Source organism: Nuphar pumila, chromosome 13 (assembly GCF_984573655.1).
Source record: "Nuphar pumila chromosome 13, dmNupPumi1.hap1.1, whole genome shotgun sequence".
Classification (NCBI taxonomy): Eukaryota; Viridiplantae; Streptophyta; class Magnoliopsida; order Nymphaeales; family Nymphaeaceae; genus Nuphar; species Nuphar pumila.
Genome location: NC_143261.1, coordinates 94,681,676 through 94,701,906, shown reverse-complemented (window position 1 = coordinate 94,701,906; position 20,231 = coordinate 94,681,676). Strand labels below are relative to the sequence as shown.

General features: G+C 40.8%; 1 protein-coding gene across 1 annotated transcript; it reads right to left on the bottom strand.

Moving 5' to 3' along the window:
* Window positions 1-11,133: 11,133 nt before the first annotated feature.
* On the bottom strand, window positions 11,134-19,851 carry LOC149819273 (heterogeneous nuclear ribonucleoprotein 1-like). The gene is made up of 2 exons (XM_089985894.1): window positions 19,519-19,851; window positions 11,134-12,762 (listed from the first exon to the last, which is right to left on the bottom strand). The coding sequence occupies exons 1-2, from the start codon at window positions 19,741-19,743 to the stop codon at window positions 11,593-11,595; spliced, it is 1,395 nt and encodes a 464-aa protein (XP_089842020.1). The 5' UTR covers window positions 19,744-19,851; the 3' UTR covers window positions 11,134-11,592.
* Window positions 19,852-20,231: the final 380 nt, after the last annotated feature.

The window sequence follows — 20,231 nt, the reverse complement described above, 5'->3', positions numbered from 1 at the left end:
CACTTTAGAAGTACTTCATAGTCTTCTTTTGATTGAATAAGCTCATATTAGCGAGTCCAATTATGATCGACTCTTCACAAGCCCCACAGTCAATTATGCCTTGTTAAAATGTAAAACTGTACACATATGTATATATAATAATATTATATTATTATATATATAAATACATTTTTCATTTCTTTCTTTTCTGTAATTTTTTTTCCTTTATTTTTATTTTTTGTCTTTATGTCATCGAGTTCAGTTTGAACTAGAATGACTGTTGCTAGTCAAGTCTTGTCCAGACTTGACTAGCAATAGAGTTGTTGGACTGACACATTCCAACAGCTCTAAATAGAGTTGTTGGACTGTGTCCAACAGCTTTATTGAGTCCTCTTTCAGCTGTGTATATAAAGGGGTGCAGCCCTTCTTGTATTTTATTCCAATGCTTCTTAATCAATTGGTTTTTCATATCAATAAAGAATACATTTTTATTTTTATTTTGTTTTCAGTTATACCCTTTTTAAGGGTTATGCTTTAGTGTCATTCTTGACACTTTCCCTTGTTAATCTAAGCTCGTGTTTCGAAGATCCCCATTTCATTTCATGGTATCAGAGCTAATTTCTGGAATAAAAAAAAAATTGTTTTATAAATTTTTTTCAAAATTTCCTGTGTATATATTAAGGAGCTGAGAGAAAAAAGAGCTGCAATTGCTGGATCGGAGCCTAAAGATCAGGATGCACCAGTTTCCCTGGCCCAACTAATGGAGATTCTTCAGCCTCTCATCAAAGGTGTCTCTTCCTCATCTGAAGCTTCAACCTGCGCAGCAGCCTCATCTTTTTCTCATCTAGGTAAAATTTTTTGGCTTCTTGACTCTGGTGCATCTTTTCATATGACCCCAAATAATCAAAGTCTATCCAAATGTGTTAAAAATAAAACAAGTGTGTCAAAGGTCTTTACTGCTAATGGGACTTCTCTTGAAATAGAAGGAATAGGAAATTTTGAAAAAATTTATAAAACAAAAAAAAAATTATTCCAGAAATTAGACATGTTCCCAAATTAAATTTAAATCTTTTATGTGTATCTCAAATTTCTGATTATGGGTGTAATATTTTTTTTTCTTCTCATGGTTGTTGGGTACAGGATCGTCAGTCAGGCAAGCTGATTGGGGAAGGCCATAGAGAAGGACTCTATTACATGAATTTTTTGTAAATGCCGAAGAAAGTTTTTTGTTATAATATTCAAAAAATAGAGTTGGAACTGTGGCATAAGAGACTTGGTCACCCACATATAGCCAAAATCCAACATTTTCCAAATCTAGGGAAATTTTGTAACTCTGAATCATTTGATTGTAAAGATTGTATTCTCGGCAAAATGAAAAGATTACCATTTCAGAACAGAACCTTTTTCTCTTCAAGACCACTTGAATTAATACACTCGGATGTTTAGGGTCCTGCACCAGTAATTTCTAAAGGAGGATTTGTTTACTATGTTATTTTTGTCGATGATTTCTCCCGACATACGTGGATGTACTTTCTCAAACATAAGTCTGAAGTATTTTCATACTTTCAAACTTTTCATAATATGGTTAAAAACAAGTTTCAAAATGATATTACTATTTTTCGCACAGATTCAGGGGGAGAGTTTTTATCCACAAATTTTCAAAATTATCTTAAATTGCATGGCATCACACATCAAAGATCTTGTCCTTATACACCTCAACAAAATGGACTGGCAGAACGAAAACATCGCCATATTATAGAAACCACTAGGACTTTATTAATAGCAAATCAAGTCCGGAAAGACTTTTGGGCAGAAGCTCCCTTAACTGCCACCTATCTCATTAATAGGATGCCATCTTCTTCGTTACAAAATTTCATTCCCATTGAAAAACTTATGAACATTTCTCCAGACTACTCTAGACTAAGAATATTTGGGTGCAAATGTTTCATATTTACTGACAAAAATGATAAACTTTCTCCTCGTGCGATTCCCTGTGCCTTTTTAGGATATGCTGAAAACCAGAAAGGTTATAGATGTTTTGACTTCAAAAATAATAAACTATATGTGTCTAGAAATGTTTCCTTTCTTGAAAAGGAGAGCTTCTTTGATTTTAGAAAATTAAAAGACGTCACTGAGTACTCTTTTTTGCTAGATCTAACATCAACATCTGATGAATATGACCTTGACTGTAACTTTGATGATGATCAAAGAATTATTGATCTTAATGTTGAAAATGAAGAAGTTCATATAGATACTAGTATTCAATATTCCAAGCGACAAGAGTCTAATCCTCCATGTGCACTTGAGAAATATTCTAACATTCCAACTAGACAATCATCCCGAATCTCGAGGCCTCCAGGAAAGTTTGTATCATATGAGTCTTTCTCACCCACATATAGGGCAATTATTGCATTAATTCACTCATATGAAGAACCATTCACATATTTTCAAGCAAAAAATGATATCAAATGGATAGAAGCCATGAAAGCTAAATTAGATGCACTTGAAAAGGCTTCTACATGGAATATTCAAGATCTTCCTCCATGGAAGAAAACTATAGGATGTCGATGGGTTTATAAAATTAAAACCAAGAGTGATGGTACTCTTGAAAGATATAAAGCTCGTTTAGTAGCCAAAGGTTATGCCCAAGAATATGGGATTGATTATGAAGAAACCTTTGCTCCGGTGGCTCGTATGACTACTGTCTGAACCTTAATTGCCTTAACTTCTATCAAAAAATAGTATATTTTTCAAATGGATGTCAAAAATGCTTTTTTAAATGGAAAGCTAGTTGAAGAAGTATACATGGAACCCCCTCCTGATCTAAGTATTTCTAAGGGTAAAGCCATTCGCTTAGAAAAAGCTCTTTATGGACTTAAACAAGCACCAAAAGCTTGGTATGATAGGTTTAGTCGTGTTATGATTCATATTGGTTTTCAATTCTGTTTAACTGACACTGCTTTGTTTATTAAGAATTCTGATGTAGGGATCATTGTGCTTCTTCTCTATGTGGATGATATGATCATCACCGGAAGCGATAAACAGGGAGTTGAAATAATCACAACACTTCTTAAATCTCATTTTGAAATGACTGATTTGGGCTTGTTGAGATATTTTTTAGGCATTGAAGTTGCTTATTCTCCTAGAGGATATTTATTATCTCAAACTAAATTTGCTTTTGATATAGTTTTCAGGTCTGGTATTACTGATGATAAGAAAGTTGACACTCCAGAAGTTGTTAATGTTAAAATGAAGATTGATGATGGAGAACTTCTTGCAGACCCTACTCCTTACAGACAGCTTGTCGGGGCACTTTCCTATCTATCCATTACCCGACCAGATATAGCACATGTTGTTCATACAGCAAGTCAATTTCAACATGCTCCTACTTCTGTTCATATGGGAGCAGTCATGCGTATTATCAGATACATCAAGTCCTCTCTTTCACGAGGACTTTTCTTATCTTGATTTAATTGCATATACGAATGCTGATTGGGGAGGTGATCCCAATAACAGACACTCAACCATTGGCTTTTGTGTATTTTTAGGGGAATTATTGATCTCGTGGAGGTGTAAAAAGCAGCAGAAGGTATCTCTCTCATCTACCGAAGCTGAATACAGAGCCATGGCAACCACGACCATGGAAGTAGTTTGGCTCCGACGACTGCTTGCTGACATGGGAGCTGAAGCAACAAAGGCTTCACAAATGTGTTGTGACAACAAAAATGCGATCTACATTGCCAGTAACAGAACATTCCACGAACGCACCAAACACATTGAAATGGATTGTCACTACGTCAGAGAGGAATATCTATACGGGATAATTGATCTGTCATATGTCACTTCAGAATATCAGTTAGCAGACTTCTTTACAAAGCCTGTCGCTGCTCCCCGATTTCACTTTCTCTTAGACAAACTTTCGCTCATTGTACCGTAAGTTTGAGGGGGTGTGTTAAAATGTAAAACTGTACACATATGTATATATAATAATATTATATTATATATATATATAAATACATTTTTCATTTCTTTCTTTTCTGTAATTTTTTTCCTTTATGCCTAACATCAAAATGATTTTAAATCTTACAAAAATAATAGAACTTAAGGTTATCAGAATAGTAGAGGAAGAGGATCAGGACGCGAGGATGGCCGTGATTTAGGTCGTGTGGTATGCCAATATTGTGAAATGCCAGGTGACACAGCTAAACGTTGTTTTTAGATTTCGTGAAATCTTTCAAAGAATCTAAATAAAACCAGTAAAGCTACGCCACAAGCTTATCAGGCAACAACTAATGTTACGAAAAGAAGGCAATTGGTATCCTGATTCAGGAGCGTCTCATCATATTGCACATGATCTGAATTCTCTTTATCATATTGCTCACGATCTGAATTCTCTTTCACTTCACACACCCTACAAAGACAAGGATATAGTCAAGATAGGTGATGGAACAGGTTTGGCAATACACAACATTGGATCTTCATCTTTTTCCATTAATGACTCGCGATTTGATCTTAAAAATATTTTACAGAATTTGATTTCAGTAAACAAATTTGCTCGTGATAATAGTGTTATATTTGAATTTCACTATGACTATTGTTATATTAAGGATTCGGATTCAGGAAAAGAGATCATTTGAGGGCGAAGCAATAAAGGCTTATATCAAATAAAGCTTCCTGAAGGTAATAAGAAAATGCAAATAAAGGCTTTGGTCGGAGAACGGGCAACTCTTGATCATTGGCATCAGCGATTGGGAACGGTGCTGCAGAGAGAAAACACTGACACATAGTGCCAAGTCTTATGAGTCACGCAGGTGTTCCCTCTAAGTACTAGACATTTGCCTTCAACACAATAGTCTACTTGATAAATCGGCTATCATCTATTGTGACTCAAAATCAGTGCCTATTTGAGATCTTGTTTAATCAAACTCCTGATTACAATTTTTTAAAATTCTTTGAAAGTACCTATTATCCCTATCTTTGCCTATACCAGTCTACCAAATTAGATTATAAATCAGAAAAACATGTGTTTTTAGGTTATAGCAATTCCCACCATGGATGTCAATGTCTCAACCTAAAATCGAAAGGATTATAGTTTCCAAAAATGTCATGTTTGATGAAGATCAATTTTTCTTTTGTGAGACACCTCCATTACCTTCAAAACCGTCAACTGCCTTACTAGTTTCCACTAGTCTCCTTCCTTCTTTGTCTCCTATGCATCCTATCACCGTTATCTAATCTAACCCACAGACCGATAACACTTAGGTAGTACTCATCACACTACTCCGAGTCTTCTATTTATAGGAAGATATGGAGGAAAGTCCATGATGGATCTATATTGGGGATACATGGACAGTTAACCCACAAAACCTAAGAACCTCTCTCATGTATGTATCTTGATATGCCCATGTCAATAAGAGTCACATCCAGGTTGGATATGATCCCCTCCAAAATCCAACAGGATATTCATATGATCATTTGTTTTAATAATATAAAGATGTACATCCTTCCATGCAGTTGCAATTTCGTTGCCTTTCTTCTTGTTATTTTGAACTTTTTGTTTGTATTGTGAGGACAAAATCACACTCCTGTTATGTGATTATCGCCAGCTTCCCAAGTCAAGAAAATATGACAGGATCATATCTGCGCAAGTAATTGAGCACTTCATAAACTAAAATAGGATTTTTTTTCTAAGTTATAATGTGTTTTTTCTTCAACAGTGGGATGATAGAATCTGTTGGGCATTAGTACATGGAGGAATTTTTTGGCTGTTGCGACTCACTTTTAGCTGAAGATGGAATTCTTGTTCTTCAGGTCCTACAAGTGATGCATTATTTCTTCATGGTTATTCAGAACTATGGTTCTTATTTTCTTCGGCTCCATTAGTCAACTAATATATAATTTATTCTTTGATATTGTGTGGGTGTAGATGCATGTTATCGTGTATGTACATATGCATGCACAGGCACCTTCTTAAGAGTGTCTATGCTAACATGTTGCCTACTCTGGTTCCTTTAAATATTCAAAGGTTGTTTATCGAGTTGCAAGAAGAGATATATATCCTCAACTTTGCATTATTTTCTGGACATTTATTAACTGGGTTGAAGATCATGATTTTATGCTGACAGTTTATATCTGTACCCGATCAACGTTACGATCAGTTTCGGCTAAGCCTTGGTTTTATTAAAGAATACATTTTCCCTGGTGGCTGTCTTCCTTCTTTGAGTAGAATAGCATCAGCCATGACCTCTGCATCACGACTTTGGTAAAAACCTGCCTGCCCAAGCTTATTTTCCTATAATTTTTCTTCCATTTCTTCTTTGGATAGTCCAAACGCAGAACTCATACAGTGTGGAGCATGTGGAGAATATTGGCATACATTACTACCAGACCTTTTAATGTTGGAGAAGAAATTTCATGGAAAACAGAAGGTGAGTTATTCCCTTTGGGTTCAGGTTGGTAGAAATCTTCTAAAGTTTGTAACATCTGGCTCGATATCCTACCATACCAGAATTGTGATGCATTATAGAACCATTCCCAGGTCGCAAAGCCAGCCTCTCATTCAAAACAGAAAACCAGCTTACCCCGTCATCATTGTGATCAAGCTTATGGTCCCTAATTCTCATTTCAAGCATTTCTCTCCCAAGCCTATCAACCGAATGAGACGATCCCTTGGAACTACTAATTGTCCTAGAGCTCCCTACACCCCCATTCCCAAGCTGGCAGATGCCATATATAAATGTGTCTAGTCAGCAGCACAAATGCTGATAAAGCCTGAAGCCTATCTTGTTAGCAGTCCTCTCTTCATCTCATCTAGGAAGATGACCTCTTACTGAAACAATAGCCATATATATTTAGAGCAGAAAACACTAAACAAAACTTCAGAAACCCTGGAAATATTTAAGGAGAAACTTTAAGTGTGACATCACATGGTACAAAACCTCGAGTATATAATGATAAAGAAAGGAAGAAGATATAACAATATAACATACTTTAACAAGAACATTTGTATTAATTGAATAACAGTAACACGGCAAGATGATCACATCAAATTTAGCATGATGCAGTAAATTCTTTATTCTTAAAAAATCAAACAGTACCTGACCAGCATTACGTGAATCAGGATCTATCCGAAGGCATTGCTCATATGCTTCAATTGCAAGTGAAATATTGCCTACATCTCTATAGAGCACACCTACACATCCATTTACAATTAATTAATCAAGAATTGAAGTGCTGCTTTTTTTTAGTTCATATGCACTTAAGAAGCCGCAGAGCCAAAATACCAAAAAAAAAATCACTTCAATATATCACTTTGCAAATAAAAGTTTTCATATTGCAGGCATAAACACAAACACGCTGACACATGCATCCTAGTATGAAGAATAAAAATATGACAACAAAGGCAAAGGAAAACCAGAGAAGAGTTTCCCTGCTTCTTTCCTTGACAAAGAGAAAGCAAAAGAACTTCTCACGATCATAGTATAGAGAGTGAAAGTGTAAAAGTAAAAAATGACAGCAGCAGATACCAAGAACAGTTGTATCAATACAGAAAGTTAAGATCACTGTGGACCCATGCGATTGTTTTTCTCTCTTCTGATGAACCCTAATTTTTCGTGAATCTGCAACACCAAAGACACAAGATTAGTAGAACAACGACAATGGCAGATTCAAAGAAGAGAGAGAGAGAGAGAGAGAGAGAGAGAGAGATTTGATCCACCAAGACGCCCTCTTCTATGTGCCTAGGGGGTGCGTTTGTAGATTCATGAGACGCCCACTTCTTGTACTTCTTCTTCCAGTTATCAGAGAGAGGTTGTAAGCGGCTGGCTGGAGCTCTTAGAAGCGCAGAGACTAGGCCTCTCGCCAGTAAACGCAATTAGGGCATCAAACCCCCAAGGGCTTTGGCGATCCGGAGACAAAAACCGTGCAAAAATCCCCAAATTAAATAAAAAAAAAACAGGAGAAAAGGAAAACGAATAACTCATCCCGCGATTGCCGAGAAGCATTAGGGCTTTGGCGATCTGGAGACGAAGATCGCTTGTGAACGAGGCTGCGTTGATCCGAAGCAGCTCCACCAGTTCCCTGGGCAATCCGTCGAGGTGGTTCGAGTAGAACGGTATGACGTGCGTGAGGAACATGAAGCGGTCACCAAGCTCCTTGTCAACGGTCGGCTCGCTCCCGCCGGGGAGGCGGGTGGGGGCGGTGGTCTGCCGGATGAGGTCGAGGGAGGAGGTGGAGGGGCCGTCAGTTCGTCGAGAGGCATCCAAAAATGAAAACGGAAAAGGGAGGAAGGGGGTTACACTTTTACTGGCGCATAAGGGAGATGCTCCAGTAAAAAGTTACTTTTACTGACGCATATAGAAGCTGCGCCAGTGAATATTTTTTCCTGGCGCATAAAACTCTAGCGCCAGTGAAAACGAATATTTTTCTCGTGTTTTGACGTAGTATAGGGCTGCGCCAAAAAAGATCTTTTCACTGGCCAGTAAAACGCGTTTTACACTGGCGCTACCGCCAGGGTGCACCAGTAAAACACAGATTTCTTGTAGTTATCCAAAAATTCTGGCTCTGGGATTTGATGAGAAATTCTTCTCACATGGGAATATTTTTTGGTGACTATCCACTTTTTATCTGGATGGTAGATCAAGCTAGTTGTTGAAGGAATGCTAAGTTTCAGACCTGTCTGCTCATATGCAGATTGTATTCTCTCGGCCTGGTATCATGAGCGCTTTCAGTGACGCCTATCAGGGCATGCCCCCTTCCTACAATATCACTTGATGATGTACATGGTGCTTAATTTGATGCATAAAAACCTGGTTAAGTTTATTCTTCATTTCTCGCATCTGTTTGTGCTTCATCAGTGTGGAAAACGACATGAGAGGAAGAGTAGAGAGAGATTTTAAATTAAACTTAATAGTGATTTACATGTCCTTGTTTGACACACTGGTACGGTATCTATTATCACTAGTGCAAAGTAAAGATGGGTGTGAACTTCCGGTTGTTTCAGTCAAGGGATAGAAATGCCCTTTCCTGTGAAAGGCACAAATTCCCCAATTTGGAGCCCACATTCCTGTCAATTTGGATGGGTTTTCACTGGGGGTCGTGGGTAGGGGTGGGTAACAGGCCTGGCGGCCTGATGGGCCAAATCGACCCGGCCCAACCCGCCATGGGCTGGGTTTGGGTCAAGGTTTTATGCCTGGGCACGTTAGCTACCAGTCTGAAACCCGTCTCGCTGTATACATGGCCCGGGTCTAGGTTGGCCAGTAGGGCAACAGGCCTATGGGCTTGAGCTATTTATTAATTTTTAATAATATAAAAAATAATTAATTACATAGTAGCTTGATAACTATTATTATTTACCTAATTAGTTGCATTAATTTTATGAAAACTGAAAAGATAAATTAATTGGGTACAAGAGAACTTGTTAATTATTTATTATTTATCTAATTAGTTGGATTTGGGTCGGGCTCTTTATTATTTATCTAATTAGTTGGATTTGGGTCGGGCAGAGCCCGACCCACTTCACATTGGCCCAATGGGCTGGGTCATGGGAAGATCTTCAAACCAGAGGCCGTAACCAGGCCAAAGTCCCAACCTGTTAGTAAATGGGTTGTGGCATCTTCAGGCCAGGCCGCACTTAAAGCCGGCTGGCCGAGTTCTAAATGGCCTTGGGCTCGGCCTGAGCTCTAAACAGGCTCAAGCTCGGGCTCAGGCCAGCCCAATGACCACCCCTAATTGTAGGGGCGATTGAATAACGCGATGAAAAAGGAAAGGGGATCAAAAAACCTGAGCCCTACTTTGCCAGCATGGACTTTTCTTACCCCTATCGAATGGCTGTTTGTTTCACCCAGGGTTGGAAAAGTCCAACCTTTCTAGCCATGTTGGATTTTCCCCAACAAAATGGACTGAAACAAACGGGCCCCTAACAGGTGAAAAACACAGGTGTGTTCCTGAAAAGCCGTAAAAGATGCATATGTAGATTGGATTTTTCTTTTCGATATCCAAGCTGGGGTTGGGCAGGCTTTTTGAATAAGATGACTAAAAATGAAATTAATTTAAAAAAATAGTAATAAACTGACCACGTATTTATATATTTAATACAACCGATTGTAGGTACAATTTAGTTGGAATCTCATAATGTAAACTCGTTCTAACCCAACAGATATGTTCAGCATGATCATTTTAGTGGGAAATGACTCTTGGATCATGGTTTTATGATGAAAAACGTGTTTTTCTACCCTAGAAAGTATTGCACATTGTAGGCCATTGATTTTTTGATTGCGGAAAAAACCTGCACACAGGTCGGATTCCTGTTATCCAAAAGCCAGATCCCACTAAAAAAACATGTAGATGTGTTAGATGTAGAGAAAAAACGCACTTTATTAAGTCAACATACAATCTATTGTAGCAAATATTTACCTATTTATAAGCAACTCGAAATATATACCCCGGTCCTTTGATCCAGAAGTGAATTTGACTTTGGGGAACAATCTAATTATTTTGATATATGGTTTGGACAAATGCAGAAATGACAACTATTACGAGAAATGGAATCAAGATTGGCTCACACGACCAACAAAAAAAGACCAGATAAAACACTTTTTTCAAGCAAAACACAAAAGGAACTTGTTTGTAAATCCCTAGACCTGCCTCAGCAATAGATTTTTAACAATATAATCAGATGGAATGTCAGAGAAGATGCTTTTGAAGTGTTAATCCTCACAAGCCGAGACGTGAAGTATAGCAGGCATAAAGGACTGCCAGCCAAGCATCACACTTTGCTGCCTGCAGTTTTTATATGAATCATCAAGTGCAAACAGCCATTTGCTGCAATTCATAAGGGAGAAGAACCACCACAGTTAAATCCGCAGCTGCTCGCCATATGGTTGGGTTACAAGTTGAAACAATCCTGCAGAACCGACCACCTTCATCACTATCTCAAGTCCTGGATCTCGGCATACTTGAAAAGCAGCATCTCCCCTGTACAAAAGTGTGATGCCACTGTCAAATATTTCCGGTACCAATATTCCTATCCTAAGCTCAAGTGTTTACCTCCCCTTCCTCCTTTATACTTGAATGTCTACTTCAAAAGACTACTCATTAGCAGGTATCATGAACTAATAGTAAGGCTTAGCCCCTTCCATAGTACAAATCATGCTGCCAAGATAATAGTAAGTCCTTTACAAGTATTTTGCTAGTCTTTCTTAATCACGAATACTAAGTTTATGCTACTACAGCATTAACACTAGAGAAGAAAACAAGGAAAGACAAGCTAAGCAATCACAACAGCAAATACAAACCAACTACACTTTAAGATGAAGATACTGATGTATCTAAAAGCTAGATATGGCTAGCGAGTAAACCTAAAGACATCCCACAAAATTTAACTGCAAAGGAAATACTAAGAGGTTTATACTCCTTAGATCTACTGATCTAAATAACAAAAGAGATACTTGTAACTATGAGAAATTAAGCAACCCAACCAGTCCCGCATTCCATTTCGTTCTGAAAGAGGCCTCCACCGGAGGAAGGAAAGCCAGGCAGTGAATTATCAGAACTTCCACTCGCCAGTGTAGCCACTTATCATGAACCAGAAGATCCATTCGTCTTTCAAACACTTTACTGGCTCTGCCGATTCCCACCACCATACCCAGCTTGACCTCCAGAAGCACTGTTTGCCTGAGGTATACCATAGCCTCCACCTTGTCCCATACCATGTGAAGGATCAGACCTCCATAGAGAAGTTGGGTATCCTGAGTTCCCATTAGCATCTGCATAGCCACCACCCTTATAACCGGCACTTCCCCCAGGTTGCTCATTGCCACCACTGGAGGCAGTATTAGGAACAGTACTAGCACGACCACCAACAGCACCATAGTTACCTGGATTACCATATGACCCCTCGCCCCCTCCATAACCATACCCATAATTTGGATTGGTAAAACCTGAACCACCACCAGGTAACTGGCCTGAAGGAGCACCACCACCTCCAGCACCAGATGCACTCCACGGAGCTGCACCTCCATATACAGCACTTCCACCATAACCAGTAGCATTCCCTTGCATTCCGTAGCCTGTAGGTGCTTGGTTGTTCCATGGGCTTCTGGGAGCACCAGGTGGACCACTAACATAAGCATTGTTAGATGCAGATGGATTTCCATATCCACCAGCTGGGCCACTGTACCCAGAATTAGGGGGAGCACTGCCATATCCACCAACCCCATAACCAGGATACCCGACACTGCCATTACCTGCTGCTCCATACCCATAGCTAGGCGCCCCATAGCCAGCAGAACTATATGCAGGAAATCCACCTCCTGGTGCTTGAGGTTGACCATATCGGTTTGCATCCATTCTACCATCATATGTGTTCAGGTTGGAACCAGCACTGCCATAGCTCTGATAGCTCCCACTAGTTGTACGACCACCACTTCCAGGACTTGCATCCTTTGGCAAAGCACGCTTGACCTCAACAAGTTTACCATGCAAATCATGAAACGTCTTGTGAAAAACTCTATCAACAGCCTCCTCGGAATCAAATGAAATAAACCCAAATCCCCTTGGCCTTTGGGTGCTCTGGTCATACATCACTACAACATCGGTTACATTACCATACTGTTCAAAATATTCACGGAACCCCTCTTCGGTCAAAGCTGAAGGAAGGCCTCCCACAAAAATTTTCTTGGTTCTGACGATGCTGCCACCTCCAATGTTCCTCCCTGCATTAGCATTCCCAGCCCTAGCAGATGTTTGCTGCTCTTCTCTTGATAAGGCCCTCTTTGCCTCAACCTGAATAATCAAAGCAGAGATAACTGTCAGACAATAAATGAAAGCACAAGCACATCTATGAAACCACAAAATTGAAAGATACATGCAATTCATACAGAAAACAAGGTGTTATTTCATGAGAGGAAACAGATAATTGGCTTTCACAACTCATACAAAGTGTTTATTAGGAAACATCATCATATCTCATTGTTGGTTCAAAATCTCACTTAATGAATAGCAACAAATCAACAGCGAAAAAGGAAAAAAAACTACATAAAACCGAAAAATCTCTTTAAGTTCTGCTTCTACAGGAGAGATGTTAGACATCTATAAAACATTATAAAAGTAAAAGAATAATTAACAAAAAATCAAAACTCAGATCAACAAATCCATTCACACCATTAACGCTCAGCAATGCCATCATACTAGCACCAACAATGTAGTACCTCTTCTCACTCTCTAAGTGCTGTAACAATAGGCTTTGCCCTCTAAGATCCCCGGTATACAAAGTGATACCCCCCCCCCTTACTCTCTCTATCTCTTTGTACCATGGTTGTTAGTTGAGGAAGCGGGAGCGGGAAGTGAGGCACTTTCAAAATTTTAGGAAGCAGGAAGTGTGGGACCACTTAGGAGCGAATCAGAAATCGTCTCGGAAGCGAACCGGAAGCGACCTAAGAAGCGAGGGGGAAGCAAAAAAAAAATGAAAAAATGGGGGAAGGGGGAAGCGTGATGGGAAGCGCACTTCCCTGCGTGTTTCGTAAGAGCGACGTTTCGCGCTTCCCCACTTACCTAGGCACTTTCGGTAACTCTGCTTTATACATTCTCAAGCTTGCTATAAGAAATTAATGCTTTCTTGCACTCTTGCTCTATGTCTACTTGTTCTCTTTATGTGATTGTGTATGTGCATGCTCATGAGATTGTGCTTGCATCTTGTGCTCGTTGTTGTGTGTTTGCGTTAGTTTCCTAGACTCGTTAGGCTGGCCTGGTAAGGATCACCATGTGCCATGTGGTGCTCCCAATAAGCTCGTGACAACTAGCATCAAAGCTTATTCAAGAACTGGGAGAAGTAAAAGAGGGGTATATAGCAAAACCCTCGACGGTTGTTTTGGTTAGTGACTGATTCAGAAGTGATCTTCTTGGGAAGTCCCAAAAAGGAAAGAAGGCATGCAAGGAAAAAGTTGTCAAGGAGGCGGTGGAAGTGGCCTGATTGGAAGAAATGGTCAGCCCGTTAGAAAAACGGGTGACCAAGGTTGAGAAAAAGATGGTAGAGTTATCGACATATGTCCGAGCATATGCCAATGTAGCTGAGAGGGCACAGGACGAGTTCAAAAAGTTAGATGGTGATGTGAGGGTTGAGGTTGAAATGTTGACGACCACAGTCCAAGAACTGACAAACTAGTTGGGTACTCACGAGACAGAACTGCGTGAACACCGAGAGAGATACGGAGTCTTAGAAAGGTTATTGGGTAATAGAATTGGTGGCATGGGTAACGCCAAAAATCTTGGAAATAGTGTAAATGGTGGAAACACAATGGTAGTATGACATGAGAAGCCTAAACTAAAGTCGATCAAGTCGGCAAAGTTCAAAGGGGAAAGGGATGTCAGGATTTTCGAAAATTGGTTGTGGGACGTGGAACAATTCTTCGATCAAGTTGGGATCGAAGACGATACTGATCGGATTCGCACTGCGGCTAGGTATCTGACCGACAATGCAACGGTATAGTGGAGAACACTATCAAAAAATGGAACACTAAAGATTGGTGATTGAGTCGTGGAGCGACTTTAAAAGAGAGATGAGAGAATATTTCCTCCTATACAATGCCGAGGAAATGGCTTGCGACAAACTAATGGCATTGAGGCACACAGGGACCATTCATGAATATGTAGTTGCCTAGTGCCTACTCATCCGTAATGCTCAATATCGAAGACAAATAAGCGAAGAACTTTCTTTTGGAAAACTTCTCATATCAAAAACTCTCATAGGCAAAACTTTCTTTTCCTATGAGAGTTTTTTTCTCTTACAAACGTGCCCTTGGTTATGGTATTGCGGTGGAAATCACTTAGTGCGAAAATGCCCCAATGAGAACCAAGGAAATGTGGGGAATAAGACCACCAATGCTATTAAAGTCGAATAGGAACCCACAAGGGGGGGGGGGGGGGGGGGGGGGGCTTGCAAAGGGTGAACGCGTTAGAGGGGTCCACCTTTGCAACGTCCACGATAAAGAAAGAATTGATGTACTTGAAAGTGACCATCAACGGAAGGGCTACCAAAGTGATGATCGATATGGGGGTCATGCACAACTTCATTGCCCAGACGGAAGCAAGAAGGCTAGGCACGTGATGGGACCAAAAAGCGAGTCGCATGAAGAGAGTGAATTCAGCCACACAACCCATCTTGGGAGTATTCAAAGACGTGACAATCAAGGCTGAAAAGTGGTTTGGCAAAATTGATTTCTCGATTGCTCTGCTGGACAATTTTAAGATAATCCTAGGTATGGAGCTTTTACGGGCAAGCAAAGTAGTAGCAATGCCACATCTAGATGTCGTCAGCTTCATGGGTGAGGAGTCTCCGTGCATGATCCCCGCTTCAACATTATTGCCATTGAACACCCGCATTGTTTCTACTCTACAAATCAAGAGGGGCCTCCAACGAAGCGAACAAACATTCCTAGTAAAAGTGCGAGAGGAGGACGAGGCGAAGCCTCCTGAGGATGTCTGTCACCAGTCATTGTCATGTTAGAGGAGTTTCGGGAGGCGATGCCCATCGAGTTGACAAGACAAATGACGCCCCGAAGAGAAGTCGATCATCAAACAGAATTGGTGTCAAGGGAAAGCCTTCTGCCATGCCATACAGAATGGCCCCACCTGAGTTGGAAGAGCTTAGGAGACAAGTGAATGAAATGCTAGATGTTGGGATCATTCGACTGTTGAAGGCGTCCTTCGGTGCTCCTGTGTTATTTCAAATCAAGCATGACAGATCCAAACGGTTGTTTGGATTGTACGACACTCAATTAGTTGACTATAAAGAATAAATATCCCTTGCCCTTAATTACTAATTTGTTTGAACAATTGGAAAGGGCCTGAGTTTTCTCAAAATTGGACTTGTGATTGGGGTATTGGCAAGTCAGGATTGTAGGAGACGAGGCCAAGACCACTTGTGTCACGCGATACGGTGCATTCAAGTTCTTGGCAATGCCTTTCGGCTTGACGAACGCTCCTGTAACTTTCTTAACTTTGATGAATCAAATATTCTACCCGTACCTATATCGATTTGCCGTTGTATATTTGGACGATATCATTGTTTATATTGATAGTATGGAAGAACATGTGCATCTATGCATGGTGTTTCAAACCATGAGGAGGATTTAAATGTCAAGAGAGAGAAGTGCATGTTTGGCCAAAAAGAAATAAGTTTCTTAGGCCACATAGTTGGGGATGGTCATCTGAGGATGGACTGCCAGAAGGTGAAGGCCATTCAGGACCGGGAGGTATTGAAACTTTGCTCCTTTTTGGGACTAGCAACCCACTATTGTTAATTTACCGCAGGATATTCTGCTATTGCGGCCCTACTGACTGAACTGTTAAAGGATAAGTGGGAGTGGCAAGAGGAGTGCTAGAAAACATTGAGGCGTTAAAAGAAGCCATGACAAAAGAACCAGTATTGCAGTTGCTTAAGTACGTGAAGTCATTCAAAGTGCAGGCAGATGCCTCGAATTATGCCATCGAAGGCGTGCAAATGCATAATGGACAACCCATCGCTTACGAGAATTGAATGTTGAACACTGTCGAGTGGTGGTATACAGTGCACGAGAGATAGATGATCGCTATTGTCCATTGCCTACGCACCTGGAGGCACTATCTATTAGGTTCATTGTTTGTTGTCTACATGGAGAACATCGCCACAAGCTATTTCCAAACCCAGAAGAAGCTTAGTCCTAAACAAGCTCAGTGACAAAAGCTTCTGGCGGAATTCAACATGATTCTGAAGTATAAGCCTGGTAGAACCAATGTGGAGGCAGATGCCCTGAGTAGGAAGGCCAAGCTAGCAGCCTTAGTTGAAGATGGTATTGCGATCACGGGACCTCATAGTGACCTCCTCGACAGGATTCGAGAGGGCCTTCAAGAAGATCCGATGGCACAACATCTCTTTTCCCTGATGAAGGAGGGAAAGATGAGATGGTTTTGGCAACAAGATGAATTGCTAATGACAACAGGAAGTCAGGTATACGTAACTCAATGGAGATCTTTGAGACGAGAGATATTGAAGGAGTGTCATGACTCTTCATGTGCAGAGCAACCAGAACAAGAGAGAACTTTCGTGTTGATTGAGCGAGTATATTATTGGCCACAGATGTGCGATGACGTACACGAATATGTGCACACTTGCTTGATTTGTCAACAAGATAAAGCCATCAATCAGAAGCCTGCAAAATTGATAAAGTCTCTCTTCATTCCAAGTCGATCATGCGAGAGTATATCAATGGACTTCATCGTGAGCCTGCCAAAGACAGAGGGATACAACATCATATTGATCGTGATTGGTCGGTTCTCTAAATATGCGACCGTTGCACCTGCTCCTACCAATTATTCAGCTGAAGACATTGTTCGACTCTTTGTGAAGCATGTAGTTAAGTATTGGGCCACCCCAGAAAACATCATTAGCGATCGTGATGCCTGCTTCACGAGCAAGTTTTGGAGAGAAGTCTTATGGTTATTGGGATCTGAATTACATTTATCTATTAGCTTACATCACAGACGGATGGCCAGACTAAGCGCATCAATAAGATGTTAGAAGAATATCTACGGCACTTTGTCAGTGCGAATCAGAAGACTTGGATGGAGTTGTTGGATATTGCTCATTTTTTTGTTACAATCTTCAAAGGAGAGAATCCTTGGATCACAGCCCCTTCAAGATTGCAACAAGGCAACAACCACAAATGTCGCACTTCATAGTGGTCCAAGGTCGAGGCAAGGCGCCCTTTGCATACCAATTCGTCAAAAACTGGCATGACCAAACTAAATTGGCGAAGGTGTTTCAATATAAAGTTGCCAAGCAAATGAATAAGTGGGCGCATCAGAATTGTTGGCCTATTGAATTTTGAGTCGGTGACAAGGTACTAGTCAAGATATACCCCAAAAGGACAACAATCTTATGTGGACATCATCAGGGGCTCATTCAAAAGTATGATGGGCCCTTCATCATTATCCAATGGATCGGCAACCTGACGTACAAGTAAGATATCTCTACTAGCTTTCAAGTCCATCCACTTTTTCATGTGTGCAACTTGAAGTCCTTCAAAAAAGATGAAGAATATCTCAACCACAGTTTACCTCAATGAGCTCCAATCCCACAGCGAGCATCGTCGTCAACACCAGCCTCAACCTCCCAAGAAGTCGAGTTTATAATGAACCATGTCAATAACTACCTTGGAGAAGTAAAGAAGCATATCTTGAAGTGAAAAGGATTACCAGAGAGTGACGCCAATTGGGAGACCTCACGCAACATTCGTCAATTTCAGCAACAGATTCAGCACTACCACCAACAAATAGCATCGAGGACGGCACCAAATTAGGCGAAGGAGCATGTTTCATACTGCCATGTTGTCACTTTGTTTCATCTAATGTAATACCTCTTCTCCCTCTCTAAGTATTGTAATAATGGGTTTTGCCCTAAGATCCTCGTATACAAAGTCTCTCTCTCTCTCTCTCTCTCTCTCTCTCTCTCTCTCTCTCTCTCTCTCTCTCTCTCTCTCTCTCTCTCTCTCTCTCTCTCTCTCAAGCTTGCTATAAGAAGTTAATGCTTTCTTAAACTCTTGCTCTATGCCCTCTTGTTCTCTTTATGTGATTGTGCACGGGCGTGCTTGCACCCTGTAGTGATCTTGTGCTTGATGTGTGCTTGTGTTAGTTTCTTGGACTCACCAGAGTGACTTGGTCGTGGTCATGGTCGGGATCACCATGTGCCATACGGCACTCCCAATAAGCCCGTGACAGCTATCATACTAGCACCAACAATAAAAAAAACATATATATAGTTATAATGAAACAAGATTTGGGAGAATAAGATTGCTCCTGAAAGAGTTGAGAGGCAATAACATGGTTTCCAATATAAATCAACTGTGATGCAGAGCAGAAACAACTATTATGATTATTAACATATAGGAGGAATATCATTTAAAATCAAACTAGCATGAAGTCACAATTAAGCATAACCACCAATCATGTATCGTTCAACACAAAAATTGTTTAATGATAAACCTAAGGTGAGTGAGAATATAACGAACAGAAAGATTACGGAGCGAGCGAGCGAGCACTCGCTCACACATAGATCATCCCCTCGTACCATCATTAAAATTCATTCGAAAACATCATAAAAGCAAGGCAGAACACGATGCAACGCAATGGTTTGGAGTTTCATCAGAAACCAAAATCAGACACGAAACCAACATCTAACAGTTGCCTTTTTTTTTTGCCCTCCTTCTAAAAGAAAGCCCAACAGGATCCTTGTTTCCACATGAATAACCTAACTCTACAAAATATGCACGCAAAATGGCCTTAGCCCTACACCAACAATTTAGCGGCTAAACCCATTCCATCAAATCTTCCCAAAAACAAAGCAAAAGGCACCAGTAATACCACAATCCCAGCCTAGCAAAGACGATGGGAAAGCACAAGAACCGATCAAACAAACAGAAGACCCAAAATCTCAAACACCCAGAAGAGGAAACCAATGGGAAATCGAAGAAGAAAAAGAAGGGAACCCATCAATCGAGAACTCACGGTTCTGCCGTCGATGGTGTGCTTGTCCTGAAGAACGGTGTCGAGGAGGGAGGGATCAGCGAAGACGACGAAGCCAAAGCCTCTGGGTCGACCCGTGACCTTGTCCCTCATGATGACCGCCTGGCTCACTTCCCCGTACGCCCCGAAGTGCTCCTTCAGCTTCTCCTCCGTCGTCTCCCACGAGATCCCGCCGATGAACAGCTTCCCCTGATCCGAATCCATCATCGCCCTCTCTCTCTCTCTCTCTCTCTCTCTCCCCGGTTTTCCCCTTCGTTTAAGGGACTGGTTTGGGTTTGGGAGAATACCCTGTGTCGGTGTGGGGAGGAAAATATCTTCCTACGGCCTCTATACAGAGGGAAGCTTGCAGAGACGGGTGAAAATGGTCGTTTAGATAATGGACGGCTTGGATGTGACGTAGGGCTTTGTTTTTAGGGTAATGAGCAGGGGATGTCAATGGGTCGGGTTTGACCAGGACCCAACCCATACCAAACCTTATGGGGTTAGGGTTTGGTGATAAACAAGGAGGTCTAAACGACTTGCTTGTGCCTTGGCTCATCAACTATATGAATGGAATCCTAAAAATGGTTTGGTTGGTAAGTTCGATCGTTGAGATGGAATTTCGAGTAGACCATGGAGGGGGGTGTCTATACAAGTGTTTTAAAACCCGGTCACTAGGCTCGTCTTTGAGTGACTCTTGACTCCGTCAGGTTAAT